The 16,615-nt window shown below is 50.8% G+C and overlaps 1 protein-coding gene across 1 annotated transcript in view; it reads left to right on the forward strand.

Annotated features, from left to right (window-relative positions):
- Window positions 1–16,615, forward strand: part of MYO9A (myosin IXA) — a 259,426-nt gene that overhangs the window by 220,261 nt on the left and 22,550 nt on the right. Inside the window, 7 exon segments of the mRNA XM_068144334.1 lie at window positions 649–761; window positions 2,300–2,457; window positions 4,444–4,667; window positions 11,690–11,806; window positions 12,659–12,847; window positions 13,771–13,818; window positions 15,844–15,955. Of these exon segments, the coding sequence (XP_068000435.1) occupies window positions 649–761; window positions 2,300–2,457; window positions 4,444–4,667; window positions 11,690–11,806; window positions 12,659–12,847; window positions 13,771–13,818; window positions 15,844–15,955 (961 nt within the window).

Here is a 16,615-nt window from a genome sequence, read left to right on the forward strand (position 1 = left end):
TTGGGTCAGGGCACCCAATCCAGGCTGGGGGGTGATGAGGTTGAGAGCAGCCCTGCAGAGAAGGACTTGGGGGTGCTGGTGAGGAAGAAACTCTACAGGAGCCAGCAATGGGCACTGGCAGCACAGAAGGCCAATGGCAGCCTGGGCTGTATCCAAAGCAGTGTTGCCAGAGATGGATCCTGCCCCTCTGCTCTGGGGAGACCTCACCTGCAGTCCTGTGTCCAGCTCTGGAGCCCTCAACACAAGAGAGACGTGGACCTGATGGACAGGGTCCAGAAGAGGCCACAAAGGTGATCAGAGAGCTGGAGAACCTCTGCCAAGGGGACAGGCTGGAAGAGTTGGGACTGTTCACCTGGAGGGGAGAAGGCTCCAGGGAGACCCTAGAGCTGCATTTCAGTATCTGAAGAGGACTTCCAGAAGGCTGAGGAGGGACCATTTAGAAGGGCTTGGAGTGACAGGAAAAGCGATGCTAGCTCGACGCTAGCATTGCTAGCTAGTTGACGCTAGCTCGACAGGACGGCAGGTTTCCACCTGGAGGCAGCTAGAAACAAAGTCAGGACATAAAGCCTTGCTCCAAAGCTCCTAGGCAGTGAGCTGGCATCCCAAAGCTGTCTCCATTTCCAACTCTGGCTGCTTGGCTCATTGCAGACGGCGCAGCGATTCACCCCTGGGGAAGGCCAAACCAAGCTGCACAAAACCATGTCCCAGGGCGAGATCGGGAAGCTGGCGGCCACACAGAAGAGCCTGGCTCCAGATGGCAGGTAAGAAACGTGGCTGGAGATGGGAGACCAGGCCCTCCTGTGTCTTTCTTGCTCTTCCTCACCTTGCTGTACCATCCCGGCTCCTTTGGAGCTCCACCAGACAAGGCCAGCACACAGGTTTCTTGTCCCAGCTTTCCTCCCTTGATTGTGGACATGCCCAAGTAGAGGACACCTCCTCACACTGTGGCAATGTTTTGGTGACATGGGACACACATCCCATCCCAAGCCACCCAACTGCATGCATGAAACTTGAGTGTCTTGTGTTTCCTGAGGACAAGTAGCCTGCTTGTTCTGGTAGGAGTTGTGTGGATTTAACTCCTCCTCAAGCACCATGAAGGGCCAGGAGGTTTGGGTTACTTTTGGGAAGGACACTTTCCTGGTTGGAATTACAGAATGGTTTGAGTTGGAAGGGGTCTTCAAGGCTCACCTAGTCCAACCCCCCACAGCCCGCAGGGACATCTGCAATGAGAGCAGGCTGCTCAGAGCCCCAAACAACCTGGCCTGGAATAGGTCCAGGGATAGTGCAGCTCCCACCTCTCTGGGCAACCTGAGACAGGCTCTCATCATTCTGAGTCTTCAGACCCTGCTCAAAAGTCTGTCCCCAGCTTTAAAAACTGAAAGGCCACCAGAAGGTCTCCCTGGAGCCTTCTCTTCTCCAGGCTGAAATACCCCAACTCTCTCAGCCTCTTTCTGTTGGAGGCGAGCTGCATCCCTTGGGTCCTTTTTGTCGCCTCCTCTGTCCCACTCCCAAAAGGTTGTCATGGGTTGAAATTCCACCTCCCCAACATGAACTGTGCCAGAGCAGCTCAGTTGGAAGCAAATGCAAGCTGTATTTACAGGCAAAACTGCAATCTACGATGGAATGCAATGGATGTGTACAACATCTACAGGAGTTACAATATTTACAGATATTTACAATTAGCAGACAACACAAGGAGTCCCCTGGTCAAGAGCCCAGGGAAGCTGTCCCTCTGCCCCCCCATCCCCTGTCCAAAAGGGAGAAAGGAGCAGAGAAAAAGTTGCTGTTAGACTTAACCAAAACAATACAGCCAAGGTCAAGCAGAAGCAGATTATTATCTCCAGAGCAACAAGGGGAGGGGAGGGGAGGGGAGGGGAGGGGAGGGGAGGAGAGGAGAGGAGAGGAGAGGAGAGGAGAGGAGAGGAGAGGAGAGGAGAGGAGAGGAGAGGAGAGGAGAGGAGAGGAGAGGAGAGGAGAGGAGGGGAGGGGAGGGGAGGGGAGGGGAGGGGAGGGGAGGGGAGGGGAGGGGAGGGGAGGGGAGGGGAGGGGGAAGAGATGTTCCCAGAATTGTTTTGGTACAAGCAATTTCATAGTAGATATCGCTCCAAGGAAATTGTTTCGCATTGTCTCTGTGTTTCCTTGTCACACCCAATTAGTGATTTATTTACATTTTTCTACTTTTCTGCTCGAAATCTGTAACAAAGTTTGAAAGGCATAGCCTGAAGCTGCCCCACAGCTTAACATCCTTGTGCCGAGGGCTTGGCACAGTTGAGGCAGTTCCTCTTTCCATGGTTTCTAGGCCTCAGCGAGCCAAGATGCGGTTCTGGGTGAAAGGAAAGCAAGGGGAGAAGAAGAGCTCCCGGGAGAAGCTGGCTACCCAGTCTGAGCTGCTGGAGCTGTATGCTGAGCGAGAAGCCCCTGGCAGGGAGGTGATTCCTGGCTTGCAGCTTGGCGAAGGTGAGCGGTGGGGTGGGACAGGGCCAGCAGGGAGCAGAGAAGTGACACTTGTGGGCAGGGCAGAGGGCACACCCAGTGCACGTCTGGCATCGCCTACAGCCACACTGTCATGGTTTGAGCTGGAAAACAGCTCTGAACAGGAAGTATTTCACCCCAAAGGAGTAAAATAAAACCACTGGCACAGGATTGGAGGTAACATAGAAATACCATTTACAAACCTATACAGAAGGTAATGCAGGGAGAAGGATATATACTCACAATCACAGCATCATAGAATGGTCCAGGTCAGAAAGAACTTCCAAAGGTCACAGAATCACACAGAATCACAGAATCAAGAAGGTTGGAAAAGACCTCAGGGATCATCAAGTCCAACCTATTACCTAATACCTAACACCTCCTGACAACTAAACCATGGCTTCAAGTGCCACATCCAACCCCTTTTTGAACACCTCCAGGGATGGTGACTCCACCACCTCCCTTGGCAGCACATTCCAATGGCAAATCACTCTTTCTGGGAAGAACTTTCATCCAGTCCAAGCCCCTCTGTGGTCAGCAGGGACATCCCTAACTAGATAAGGCTGCCCAGGGCCTCATTGAGCCTCACCTTGAGTATCTCCAGGGAAGGAGCCTCAGCCACCTCCCTGTGCAACCTGTTCCAGTGTTCCACCACCGTCATAGTAAAGAACTTGTTCCTCACATCCAATCTCAATCTGCTCTGCTCTAGTTTGAAGCCATTGCCCCTGGTCCTGTTCCTGCAGGCCTTTGCAAACAGTCTCTCTCCATCCTTCCTGTAGCCTTCTTCAGGTGCTGGCAGGTTGCTATTAGGTCTCCCTGGAGCCTTCTCTTCTCCAGGCTGAACACCCTCAGCTCCCTCAGCCTGTTTGTATAGCAGAGCTGTTCCAACCCCCTGATAATTTTCATGGACCCTCTCCATCAGGTCCATGTCCTTCCTTTGTTGAGGGCTCCAGACCTGCATACAGTGCTCCAGAAACTAGTTTGGGTCTAGCTTCCCAGCTAAGCCCACCAGGCCCCAGCTTGGCCACAACCAGGGCTTGGGTGAAGATCCAGCAGTCAGTCCTTAGCCTCTAACACACACAGAGGGCTCGGGTGAAGATCCAGCAGTGAGGGAGGTTGGCTGATCTCTAGGGTGTGGGAGGACTGTGTCTGATGGCCTGGCCCGGCTGAGGATGCTGTGTGTAAGGGGTTGGGAAGCTGCATGGATCCCATGTACTTGTTGCTTCTTGGCTCAGCAATTTGTGGTCAGTGTCAACTTGAAACAGTGGCAAGTAGGGTAGAGGGTGGGATCCTAAGTGGGCCTCAAGGAATTCTGTGTGACTAATTCTCCCAGCAGCCATCTGGTCATGGGCATGGACAGATGTTTCCCCTTGTGATAGAGGGGAAATGACATCTAATCTGCCCTGAGCACCACACAGTGCTTCCCTCCTCCATAGCTTTAGTCCCATGCCCATCTCCCTGCTTTAGTGGCAAAGTTACAGAATCTTAGAATCACAGAATGGGTTGGGTTGGAAGGGACCTTGAAGATCATCCACTTCCAATCCTGTGCCATGGACAGACGAGATGTGGCTTCAGACAGCTGCTCAGATGTCCTTTCTCTGAAAGGAAACTCATTTAGGGTTGTTTTGGGATTTGTCTTTCTAATTTATAGACAAATGGCATCTTTGAAGAGACCTGAACCCAGTCCCAGGTTATTCTGCTGGATCTAAGACAGGATTTCATAGAATCACAGAATGGGTTGGGTTGGAAGGGACCTTCAAGATCATCCAGTTTCAACCCCACAGGGACACCTCCCACCAGCCCAGGTTGCTCAAGGCCTCACCCAGCCTGGTCCTGAACACCTCCAGGGAGGGAGGCAGCCACAGCCTCCCTGGGCAACCTGTTCCAGTGCCTCCCCACCCTAGCTGGAAAGAATGTCTTTCTTATTTTTCACCTGCTCTTCAATGTTTTTCCCCTTTTTGTCCCCCCCAGAGATGGGTCCTCACCACCTGACGCCACCACGGAGTCCCGAGCTGTCGGGGCTGTACCGCCGGGAGTTCAAGGAGAACAAGGAGCCCTCCCCCAAGGTGAAGCGCAAGCGCAGTGTCAAGATCAGCAGCGTGGCCCTGGAGCCTGTGCAGTGGCAGAATGACTCCCTGCAGATCATCACCAGTGCCAGCGACCTGAAGAGCATGGACGAGTTCCTCCTGAAGAAGGTAAATCCTCTCCTGGCTGCCATCAGAGGGCAACTGAAGCCAAAATTATACTGGGGGGCAGTGGTGGGTTGAAATTACTCCCCCCGCCCAGCTTAAAATTGCCAGGCCAGCTCAGTTGGAAAGCAAATGAAGCTTTATTTACCAGCTGTATTTACAAGCACAGCTACAACCTAGAAATATGGAATGCAAGGAATATGTACAAAATACACAAGATACACACATGTACAATTTATAAGCAACATAAGAACCCCCTCTGGACAAAACCAGGGGGCTACCAACAGCTTCCCCCTCCCTGCTCCTTTCCCTCCCTGCTGGACACATAGGACAAGAGAAAGAAGAGCATAAGGTAGTTTGTTAGTACTTAGCCACAACAAAGCAATGCAGGCAAGGTCAGCAGCAGATGAGCAAAGGCCAGCTAGTATCTGTGTGCTGCCTTACACCCACCTGGGGCAGGGGGCAGAATGAGCCCAGCTGTTCAGGAGGACAAAAGAAACTTGATCCAGGTGGGCAGAGAAGGACTTGGTCTCCTACTCCCAGAAGGAGGGGTCTCCCAGGTCAAAGGTGGTGTGTTCCACTCCCCCTTCCCGCCCAGTGTTGAAGAAGAGGTTATTCAATTTATGAATATGAAATATTAATTATGAAAATATTATTTGCAGGAACCTCGTGAGTGTTGTCTTCCCATGTAGTGTTTGTGTCTGCCTGGGTTGGCAGAAGGGGATGATTGAGAGCGTTGCTCTTCCCTTCTCTGGTCGTGTGACATTGCTTTATGGTTGGCAGTATATACCTTTTGCTGGTGTCCCTCCTTGCTGGGTCTGTGGTCCCTTCTGGAACTCTCCCTTTCGGAAGTCTTTTCCTGGAGCTTTGCATTCAGCATGCTGCGAGGTTTAGCCTTATTGGCTTCTGTGGCAGCTTGGCTCTTCTGCAGTTTGCAGTGATGCTGTGGGCTAGACTCACATCCATAATCTGAGTCTGATGTGGTGCTCCATGTGTCTCTGGGATCACAGTAAGCTCTCTTGCTGGGATGCTGTGCAAGCTGTTGTTGGATACCTTACTGCAGGAGCTTCTGTTTCCCTGATTACCTCTTGGTCTGCCATGCTGTGGGAAAATCGGTCCTCTGCTGGCTTGGGAGTCATCTAGTGATGCTAAGTTGAATCTCACCTTCTTCTTGGGGATTTGTTGCTGGTTGAAGCTGGTGGCTTCATTGTTATCACCTGGTGATATGGAGCCTGGCTTGGCTTGCTGCAGTGGTGCTGTAGCTGCTGACCTGTCTGGTGTGGGTGAGGTAACATTGCTCATGTGCTGATGCTGAGCAGCTGCTGAATCAAAGTCAGCTGGCTTCTGCTTGTCAGCTGGAACAGACAGAATAGGAGAGCCTGGCTCTTGTGGGTCGTGTGCCCTGGCTACTTCATAGGTAGCATGTGATTGCCATTGAGACTTAAAGACAGACATGGTCTCTTTTATGTGCAGCTCAAATAAATCATGAAGTCTCTGGCTTTGTGCCTCTGACTTTGCCAGTTCCCTTTCCAAGTGGGAAACCTTTTGGTCAAAAAATTTAATTTCCTCCTGCATTTGTATAATACAAGATGCCATCAGGACAGCGTGTTTGCTGCTGGGTTTGCTTAGCTTTGCGAAAATGCCATCTATATTTTTACAATTTAATTTTGCCCACTCCAAGTCTGGGGCTGTAATTTTGTATCCCAAGTTATGGAAATATTTCACAATGGTGCACCCTGCTCGCTGCGCCATTACTGTTGAATAAGAGGATATTAAATTTATGAATATGAGATATGAATGATGGAAATATTATTTTTATTAATTATGAAATTATTAATAACCAATGGTCTAGTGCACGTTCGTGAAATACATTCCATAAGTGGCTTAGTGTTATGATTAAAACTTAATTGAACTATCTACAGACCATTTCTATATTTATATAGCAAAGGGCGCAGTTCCGCTGCTTGGCCACTAGACACAGCAATGTTATAATCTTTCTATGCGTCAGCGATTACTCTGCTAGACGCGGATACTTTGAACTGAGTGCTAGTGGATAGAAAGCACGTGGAAGATACTCCGTAGCTGTTGTTTGTAGCAAGGTGGAGGTCTGGCAGACTGCTGTCACTGGACTGGTTCCTAGTCGAGTTGGACGGCGGTGTTGGGTTACTGTCTCCTCTCTCCGCAGCAGTGTGAGAGGGAATAATGGAACCTGGGCTTAGCTTGGAAGCAGGTTCCCTTCAGGACTCGGTCGATTCTCTCCAGACAACAGGGATCGGTCCTGGTCAGGGTCAGCCCGTGGGGTCGGCCCTCGGACTCAGCTCACATGACAGGGTGGGGCGACGGTTGCCAGTAGGCGGGCTTGGAGGTTTCCCGTCAGACAACGACAGCAAATAGGCTACGGGGTCGGCTGGCTATGGCGATTCTCGGGGCTGATGTAAACAGCCTAGGGGAGAGAATGTAGCTGCGTTAAGCGGCAGCTTCTCGTTTACTGAGCTTAAAGGAATATCGGGATGCTCGGAGTGGTCCCGGGTTTGGTGCAGTATAGGCACGAGCAGTGCTTTAGTCTTCCCTGAGGTTCACAGAGCTCAGAGCGGCACACGTGGCAGCTCCTCTCCCACTATGGTGGGGCTAGGCATAAGTGGACTCGGTCTTGATCAAGTCCCTTCTCCCCGACAGCTGGGCAGATCTTACCCTCGGGGGTCGGTCCAGTCCTCTGGTGGCACGGTGCGCTCTCCTGGTCAGTACGACTGGCCGTGACAACACTGGGCTTCTCAGGCTCAGCAAAGGTCCTCCCTCTGGAGATGATCCTCACAATTGCTTCTCACAATGCAGAGGCTTTCAGTATGCGTGCATGCATGATAGAAGCTAACAACAATGAGCTCAATGGCAGAAGCTATGGCTTGAGAGTTGTTCTCTTGAGCAAGCACAGAGACAAAGTAAAAGAGGGGACAACTTGTTTACCAACTGGGGTGATACTTACAGATTCCTCGAGGCTGGGTTTGACTGATGGGCACTCTCATAAACAACTGGCTTCAGCCTATAGAAAGCGTGAAGCTAGAATTATGCCATACTTGGTATTTGCACAAGCACTGCACGTGCTGGGTGCCTGCTGGCCTGGCTAATGCCTTGGCTTTTGTCTTCCTCCTGAAGGAGGGGGAACTTGTCCACATGCTGGGACAAGATTCGATATCTGGGCATAATGTGCCTTCACCACACCCAGCAAGCCTGCACAAAGGAGGCCATCTGCTGCTGTTGCTCTCCTCTCCTGCCTGGCCTGCTCCAAAAGACATTCAGCTGCTGGTGGTTTCCTGCGCTGGCCCCATGACCTGCCCTGACTCTCTCTCCAGGCTGCATCCACACTCTCTAAAGGACTGAATCCACTTACATCCATGGAAATCCAAGGCCATCCAGGCTTGGTTGTGTATATTTTCCTATTTATCCTTATCCCTTGCCCTTGTGACCCCTCCCTGGTATTGCTATATATATATTTTGTTAAAAAATTTACTTCTCCTACTTTCAAACTGAGTCTGAACAATTTCTTTCACAGATTCACCTCCTTCCCATTTTTCTTATTCCCCCCTCCTTTTTTTTTTTTTTTTTTCCTTTTCTCCCTTCTCTTTCCCTTTCCTTACTGGGGAAAGGAAGGGGGGCAGGGGAGGAGTTCTCAGTCTGTTGTCATCTGAGCTCTTAAACTCCAGTTAAGGCTCAAACCAGCACGATCTGCCAGAGCCAAGGAAGCCCAAAAGAGAGTTAGTGTACAAAAGTAACTTCATGTTAGCTATCTGACCAATGGAATTATTTAGACCTTATCATTATTTCCCTTTTTACATCCAATGGTAACTTATTTACATTCTACTACTTCCTGTTCAAGATCTGTGGAACATTTTCCAGGCACAGCGTGAAACAACCATGAGGGCAGCAGCAGCAGTGCTGATAATCCCTCACCATGTGGTGATCCTGCATGGCCACAGCAGCTTTGGTGCTTCCACTGCTTTGAGCTGCCCCTGCTGGCATCTGTCTCGGTCTGGAGAGGGAGAGAGACTCTGTTCTGCTTGGAATGTTGCCCTTTTGTAAAATAAAAAGCACAAACAAGGGCAAATGTCAAAAGCCAGGCTGTTTATTAACAGAAGGAGAGAGAGGAGAAAAATGGAGAAAGATGGAGCAGGAAAGGAATTATATTACCACCCACCCCACCCCACAGGACCATTTAGGTCTGGAAAAGGGTCCTGCAGCTTTGGCTTGGAGGAGATGTCATCCTTGTTGGCTGTACTGTCGTCCCCGGAGGAGGGGAGGGACAAATCCCAAAGTCCAAGTCCTTCTCTGAGCAGCCTCCAGCTTGTTGTGTCTTCAGTCAAGATGTCTTTTCTCCAGGAGTTGTTCTTTACTTCTTACAGCAGGCAAAACTTAGGGCAGGGCTTTGGTGATGGAGAGAGGGTTGCTGGACTGCTTCTAGGCTGCATGCTCATGGTGATGGTTTTTCTCTCTGTCTGAGCTGCTAGAGCTCAGTGTTTTTTATTCAGTTAATGGCAGCTCCCTGTGGTGGGTTGAAATTACCCCCCATCTAATTTGGAGAATTACCCCCAAAAATAAATTGACCAGAGCAGCCCTGTTGGGAGCAAATGAAGCTCTGTTTACAAGCACACTGCAATCTAGAGGTATGAAATGCAACGAATGTGTACAAATTAGTGAAGGGCAATGAATGGGTACAAAACACACAATATTTACATGAATTCACAATTTATAAACGACAATAGAACCACCCTGGACAAAACCAGGGGCTACCAATAGCTTCATCCTCTCCACCCCCCACACCCCTTGAACAAGGGAAAACAAAAGATAAAAGGTAGAGAGTAGCTTGTGAGTACTTAGCCACAACAAAGAAAAGCAGCCAAGGTCAGCAAGCCAGCAGAAGCCACCAGCTAGTATAGAATCATAGAGGGAGGGGATTCTCCCCCTCTACTCTGCTGTGGTAAGACCCGTGTCCAGTTCCGGAGCCTCTATTATAGGAAGGATCTGGAGCTGCTGGGAGGTGTCCAGAGAAGGGCCACGAGGATGAGCAGAGGGCTGGAGCTGCTGTGCTGTGAGGACAGACTGAGGGAGTTGGGGCTGTTCAGTCTGGAGAAGGCTCTGAGGAGACCTTCTTGTGGCCTTCCGGTGTCTGAAGGGGGCTCCAAGAAAGCTGGGAGGGACTTCTGAGGGTGTCAGAGAGGGATAGGACTGGGGGGGATGAAGCAAAACTAGAAGTGGGGAGATTCAGATTGGATGTTAGGAAGAAGTTGTTCCCCAGGAGGGTGGTGAGAGCCTGGCACAGGTTACCCAGGGAGGTGGTGGAAGCCTCCTGCCTGGAGGTGTTTGCAGCCAGGCTGGAGGTGGCTGTGAGCAACCTGCTGTGGTGTGAGGTGTCCCTGCCCCTGGCAGGGGGGTTGGAACCGGCTGAGCCTTGAGGTCCCTTCCAGCCCTGACAATTCTATGATTCAAATCATAGAATTACAGAATCAGCCAAGTTGGAAAAGACCTCAGAGATCATCAAGTCCAATCTATGACTTAACACCTCCTGACAACTAAACCATGGCTCCAAGTGCCACATCCAGTGCCCTCTTGAACACCTCCAGGGATGGGGACTCCACTACCTCCCTGGGCAGCATATCCCAATGGCCAATTAGTCTCTCTGGGAAGAACTTTCTCCTGTAGTATCTGCTAAAGCAAAGAGCTGAGAAAGAGAGAAAGGTTATAGACCTAACCTGATGTCAGTTCTCAGCCCAATGAGATTATTTAGACCTTATTATTTTCCTTTTGCATCCAATGGTAATTTATTTGCATTCTATCACTTTATACTCAAGATCTGTGGAAAATTTCCTAGGCATAAGCCTAAAAAGTGCCACACTCTCCCTGGCCCACTCCCCACTCACATGGATGCCTATGTGGCTGCCAGGTGTGCTAGCAGTGCTGTGGTAGTTTTAGGCTATACCTAGTAAAAATTTCCTCAGATCTTGAACAGAAAGTGGTAGAATGTAAATAATTCAGCATTGGGTGGAAAAAGGAAAAGAATAAGTTCTAAACAATCCTATTGGAGAAATTACAAACCTAAGCTGGTTGTGTAGGCTAACGTTTTCTCTCTCTTGGCTTCCTGGCTCTGGGAGACACTAACTTGCTTCTGGCTGGCTTTGCTGACCTTGGCTGTGTTCCTTGTTTTGGCTAAGTGCTGAAAACCAATTCTCTACTCTTTCTCTTGTCCCTTTGAGTCCAGGGGGGTAAGGAGGGGAGCAGGGCCTGTTTTTTGGCCGGGGGGATTCTTGTGCTGTATGTTCTGTACAGATTCATTGCATTTCATGGTTGCCTGGCTGAAGAGCCCAACCCCCAGCTGGCTACAACCTCCCTTCAGGGAGTTGCAGAGAACAAGAAGGTCTCCCCTGAGCCTCCTCTTCTGCAGGCTAAGCAAGCCCAGCTCCCTCAGCCTCTCCTCCCAGGGCTGTGCTCCAGACCCCTCCCCAGCCTCCTTGCCCTTCTCTGGACACCTTCAAGTATCTCAATGTCCTTCTTAAACTGAGGGGCTCAGAGCTGGACACAGGACTCAAGGTGTGGCCTAAGCAGTGCTGAGCCCAGGGCAGAATGACCTCCCTGCCACACTGTTCAGTGCTGGCCACACTGTTCCTGATGCAGGCCAGGATGCCCTTGGCCTTCTTGCCCCCCTGGGCACACTGCTGGCTCATGTTTAGGTGGCTGTCCACCAGTACCCCCAGGTCCCTTTCTGCCTGGCTGCTCTCCAGCCACCCTGATCCCAGCCTGTAGCACTGCCTGGGGTTGTTGTGACCAAAGTGCAGCACCTGGCACTTGGACTTATTAAATGCCATCCTGTTGGATTCTGCCCATCTGTGCAGCCTGGCAAGGTCCTTCTGCAGAGCTCTCCTACCCTCTAAGAGATCAATTCCTGCTCCCAACTTGCAAGTGCAGGTCAATGCTGTTTATCCCCCCCGGTGCTGTGCTGCAGCAGAGGTGGCCTGGGTGCATAAAGGCCTTTGGTTCCCCAGATGAATGAGCTGGATAGTGAGGACAGCAAGAAGGACACACTGGTGGATGTGGTGTTTAAGAAGGCACTGAAGGAGTTCCGGCAGAACATCTTCAGCTTTTACTCCTCGGCGCTGGCGGTAAGTGAGCAGGGGACAGGGGAGAGCTTAACACTGCCAGCAGAAATGAGATCTTGGAATCATTTTGGTTAGAAAAGGCCTCTAGGATCATGGAGTCCAGCTGTTAACCCAACACTGCCAGGGCCCCACTAAACCACAGTCCTCAGCACCGCATCTACAAAGCTTTTCAATCCCTCCAGAGATGGGGACTTCACCACTGCCTTGGGTAGCCTGGGCCAGGGCTTAACAACCCTTTTGGGGAAAAAGTTGTTCCCCATGGCCAACCTAAACCTCCCCTGGAGCAACCTGATGCTGTTTCCTCTTCCTATCACTTGGTCCTTGGGAGAAAAGACCAACTCCACCTGGCTCCACTGCTGCCACCAGAGGCCTATCCCCACAGGCCTTCTAAACATCCCCTCCCTAGCCTTCGTGCCTGTTCCCTTCAGATACTGAAATACAGCTCTAAGGTCTCCCCAGAGCCTTCACCTCTCCAGGCTTAACAGCCCCAACTCTTCCAGCCTGTCCCCACAGGGGAGGTTCTCCAGCCTTCTGATCATCTTGGTGGCCTCTTCTGAACCCATTCCATCAGGTCTGTCTCTCTCTTGTGTTGGGGCCCCCATAGCTGGACACAGTCCTCCAGGTGAGCAGAGCAGAGAGGCAGAATCAGATTGTTTGGGTTCTTTGAAACTTTGGGGATTTCCTTGTTATCCATTCCCATGAGCTGTAGATTTGGACTCTCTCTTCCTCTTTAGCCAGCTCTCAAGGGGGTTGGACTGGAAGATTCCTACCATCCTGTGATGGTGTGATTCTTGAGCAGAGAAGGCAGTGATGAGTGTACAAAAAGGGTTTGTTTTGCTTCTCTTTCCTGGGAAGATGGACGATGGGAAGAGCATTCGCTATAAGGACCTCTACGCCTTGTTCGAGCAGATTCTGGAGAAGACCATGAGGCTGGAGCAGAGGGACTGGAGTGAGTCTCCAGTTAAAGTCTGGGTCAACACCTTCAAAGTCTTCCTGGATGAATACATGATAGAATACAAACCCCTGGACTACACTGTGCTGAAGGTAGGAGCCACTTCTCTTGAGCCACTTGAAGATGTGGGATCTGTCCTCCCGTGGGACTGCCCTCTGAAGACACATGAGGACCTCTGCTCTCTTCTCCTCTGCTTGCAGCTGAGGAGGACAACGGAAGATGTGGTTCATTGGTTGTGTTTCACTGGGCTCAGCAAACCCCAGTTCACATCTGGCTGAGCTGGGCCTTAGCTGATGCCAACATGTTGATGTCTTCATGGCAGAGCTACAGCCATCTGCGGGTGGTTGGCAAGGCAGCTCCTGCTGCTTCCTTTTTGCATTTTGGATTTGTTTTCAGTCTTTGAGGGAAAGTGAAAGAGATTCAAACTTTCTTATCCTCCTCACTTCTTCCTTCAGCTGGGTTGCAGGAGAAGGGGACATGAGCAGGGCTGTCCTTGGGGCCTAGGTACAGTTTGTACAGCAGTCAGAACTTACAGTGTGCCTCTCACAAACCTGATCTCCTACTTTCTGCTCCTTTTTGTCTGCAGGGACAACCATGGGGTCTCAGTCTGGCTTGGGAGATGGTATTCAGTGTATGACTATTCCAACTTCTGGCTCTTCGTGCTCTGAGTCCTCCTCAGGCTCCTGTCTGTGCAGTTTTTCTTTGGAGCAGGCTGAGCACCAGCTGTGGCTGCAGTGCTGTGCCATGTTCTCCTTGGGTGTCCTCATGATAGGAGAGCTTTAGGTCACTGGTGCTGGTCTTGGAGCTAGAGCGGCAGGTGACCTCAGCTCTGGGATGAAGATGGGGACAGTTGTCAAGGGGATGTCTGAAGATGAGGTGATGCACTGGGGATCTCTCTAGAGTGGCTGTCCTGGGGCTGCAGGTGCACTGGAGGGTGGGCAGCATTGGCCATGACTCTGGACCTTCACTTGGGGAAATTGTCCATAAATGCACTGAAATCTCTCCCTAATTCCAGGTGCCAAAAACAGAACGGAAAAAGAGAAGGAAAAAAGAAGCAGATGTGGTGAGTTGAGCTCTCTGTGCCCACTGCCTAAACCACTCCTGTCCTGGTGACCAGAGTGAGTGATAAGAGACCTGCTCATGACACATCCTGTGCTGAGACCTGAACATCACACTGTGGTGAAGGTGCAGCCATGAAAGGACGTATAGAATGGTCAGGGTTGGAAGGGACCTCCAAAGGTCACCTAGCCCAACCTTCTCTGCAGTCAGCAGGGACATCCCCAACTAGAGCAGGTTGGCCAGAGCCCTCTTGAGCCTCACCTTGAATATCTCCAGGGATGGGGCCTCAACCACCTCCCTGGGCAACCTGTTGCAGTGTTCCACCACCCTCATGGTAAAGAACTTGTTCCTAACATCCAATCTAGATCTGCTCTGCACTAGTTTGAGGCCATGCACTAGAAAGACAGATGAGGTGGATTTGGTTTGCTTGGTCAAGGCTGGCTGGAGATTGTTCTCTGAAAACTTGTCCCACATTGGTTGAGAAAGTCAATCATAGAATCATAGAATGGGTTGGGTTGGAAGGGACCTTAAAGATCATCTAGTCCAAGCCCTCTGCCATGGGCAGGACACTTTCCTCTAGACCAGATTGATTATTGATAAACACTGTCAGGGGTGAGGCATCCACAGCCTCTCTGGGCAACCTGTTCCAGTGTCTCACTAACCTCACAGTAAAGAACTTCTTCCTATTGTCTAACCTACATCTGCCCTGCTCTAGTTTCAAACCATTGCCCCTGGTCCTATCACCACAGGCCCTTACAAATAGTTCCTCTCCAGCTTTACTGGAAGGCCTCCACAGAGCCTTCTCTTCTCCTGACTGAAGAACCCCAACTCTCAGCCTGTCCTCGGAGGAGAGGTGTTCCAGTCCTCTGATCAGCTTTGTGGCCTCCTCTGGACCCTCTCCAACAGGTCCATGTCCTTCTTGTACTGGGGACATGAGAGCGGGATGCAGTACTCCAGCTGGGGTCTTACCAGAGCAGAGCAGAGGGGCAGAATGCCCTCCCTTGGACCTGCTGGCCACACTTCTGCTGGCCCAAGACATGGTTAGCTTTTTGGGCTGCCAGTGACCGTTCCTGGGTCATGTCAAGAGTTACTGTAAAGCTGAGAGGGACACAGCCAGTGTTGGGCTGGGCTCTGTGTTTAACACCTCTGATACCCAAGATGTCAGAGGTTACATATGGTGGTGCTAGGGAGGATTCAGGTTCAAAGCCAAAAGCCACCGTGGATGCATAGAAGATCTTCCTAAGATGGAGAAAAGTTGGGCAGCCAACGACAGTTATTAACCTGCTTGCATGAGGGTTTGCTTCCTGCACAGGCTTAGGTGTCTCTTTGGGTGGCCTCTGAGGTTTATTGGGCCGAGAAGGAAACAAACCCAGCAAATAAAAGCAAGTGACAGCTACAAGCTGGAGAGCTGCTCCTGATCACCTTCCCCTTTTAGAACAGAATAGAATAGAATACAATACAATAGAATTAACCAGGTTGGAAAAGACTTTTGAGATCATCGAGTTCAACCTATCAGCCAACACCATGATCAACTCAACCATGGCACCAAGTTCCTCATCCAGGCTCTTCCTAAACACCTCCAGTGATGGTGACTCCACCACCTCCCTGGGCAGCACATCTCAATGGCCAATTACTCTTTCTGCCAGGAACTTTCTCCTCACTTCCAGCCTAAACCTCCCCTGGCACAGCTTGAGACTGTGTCCTCTTGTTCTGGTGCTGATTGCCTGGGAGAAGAGCCCAACCTCCAGCTGGCTACAACCTCCCTGAACACAGGACTCAAGGTGTGGCCTAAGCAGTGCTGAGCACAGGGCAGAATGACTTCTGTGCTCCTGCTGGCCACACTGTTCCTGATGCAGGCCAGGATGCCCTTGGCCTTCTTGTCTCCCTGGGCACACTGCTGGCTCATGTTTAGGTGGCTGTCCACCAGTACCCCCAGGTCCCTTTCTGCCTGGCTGCTCCCCAGCCACTCTTTTGCAGCAGAGCAGATACCCAGCTCCTCCTTCTCACCACCCAACCTTTCCTGCCACAGGTGGAAGAGCACAACGGCCACATCTTCAAGGCAACGCAGTACAGCATCCCCACCTACTGTGAATATTGTTCCTCCTTGATCTGGATAATGGACAGGGCTTCTGTTTGTAAATGTAAGCACCTGCACCTGCCTCTGTTTTTCATGTGCCTGTGTCACACTGATGAGCTTTGGGCTTCTGAAAGGCATTTTGCTGCTGTCTCCTGCAAACCTGCTGTGAAATAATTTGGGGGTTTTATGTTAGAAAGAGGTTTTGGGATAGATCCTAAGGGTTCATGATGTCAGTCAATAAATCCATCCCAGCAGTCCTACCTAATGGCACTGGAAGGGAGTTTTGTGCCTGGGAGCTTTGTCTTAAATAGAATAGTTTGGGTTTAAATAGTTTGATCTTGGAGGCCTCTTCCAACATAATCCAGTCCAACCCTCAACCCAACTCCCCCCATGGCCACCAAACCATGGCCTCAAATGCCATGGCCACAGGTTTCTGGAACTCCTTCAGGAATGGTGACTCCACCACCTCCCTGGGCAGCTTGTGCCAATCCCTCACCACTCTTGCAGCAAAGATATTTTTCCACATATTCATCCTACCCCTCCCCTGGCACAAATCCAGATCATTTCCTCTGCCCCTATCACCTGACACATGCCTTACCCCATAATGTCATCCCATGTGGGCAAACCATATTTAAGTGTTCTGGTGAGAAGGGATGGTGGAGTAGAGGATAGCAAACATCCAGCTTCAGCCCAGCAGAGGCCTGTAGGTCCTGTGAACATGCTC

Source organism: Melanerpes formicivorus, unplaced genomic scaffold (assembly GCF_026170545.1).
Source record: "Melanerpes formicivorus ecotype bairdi unplaced genomic scaffold, bMelFor1.0.p_v2 SCAF_10, whole genome shotgun sequence".
NCBI classification, from domain to species: domain Eukaryota; kingdom Metazoa; phylum Chordata; class Aves; order Piciformes; family Picidae; genus Melanerpes; species Melanerpes formicivorus.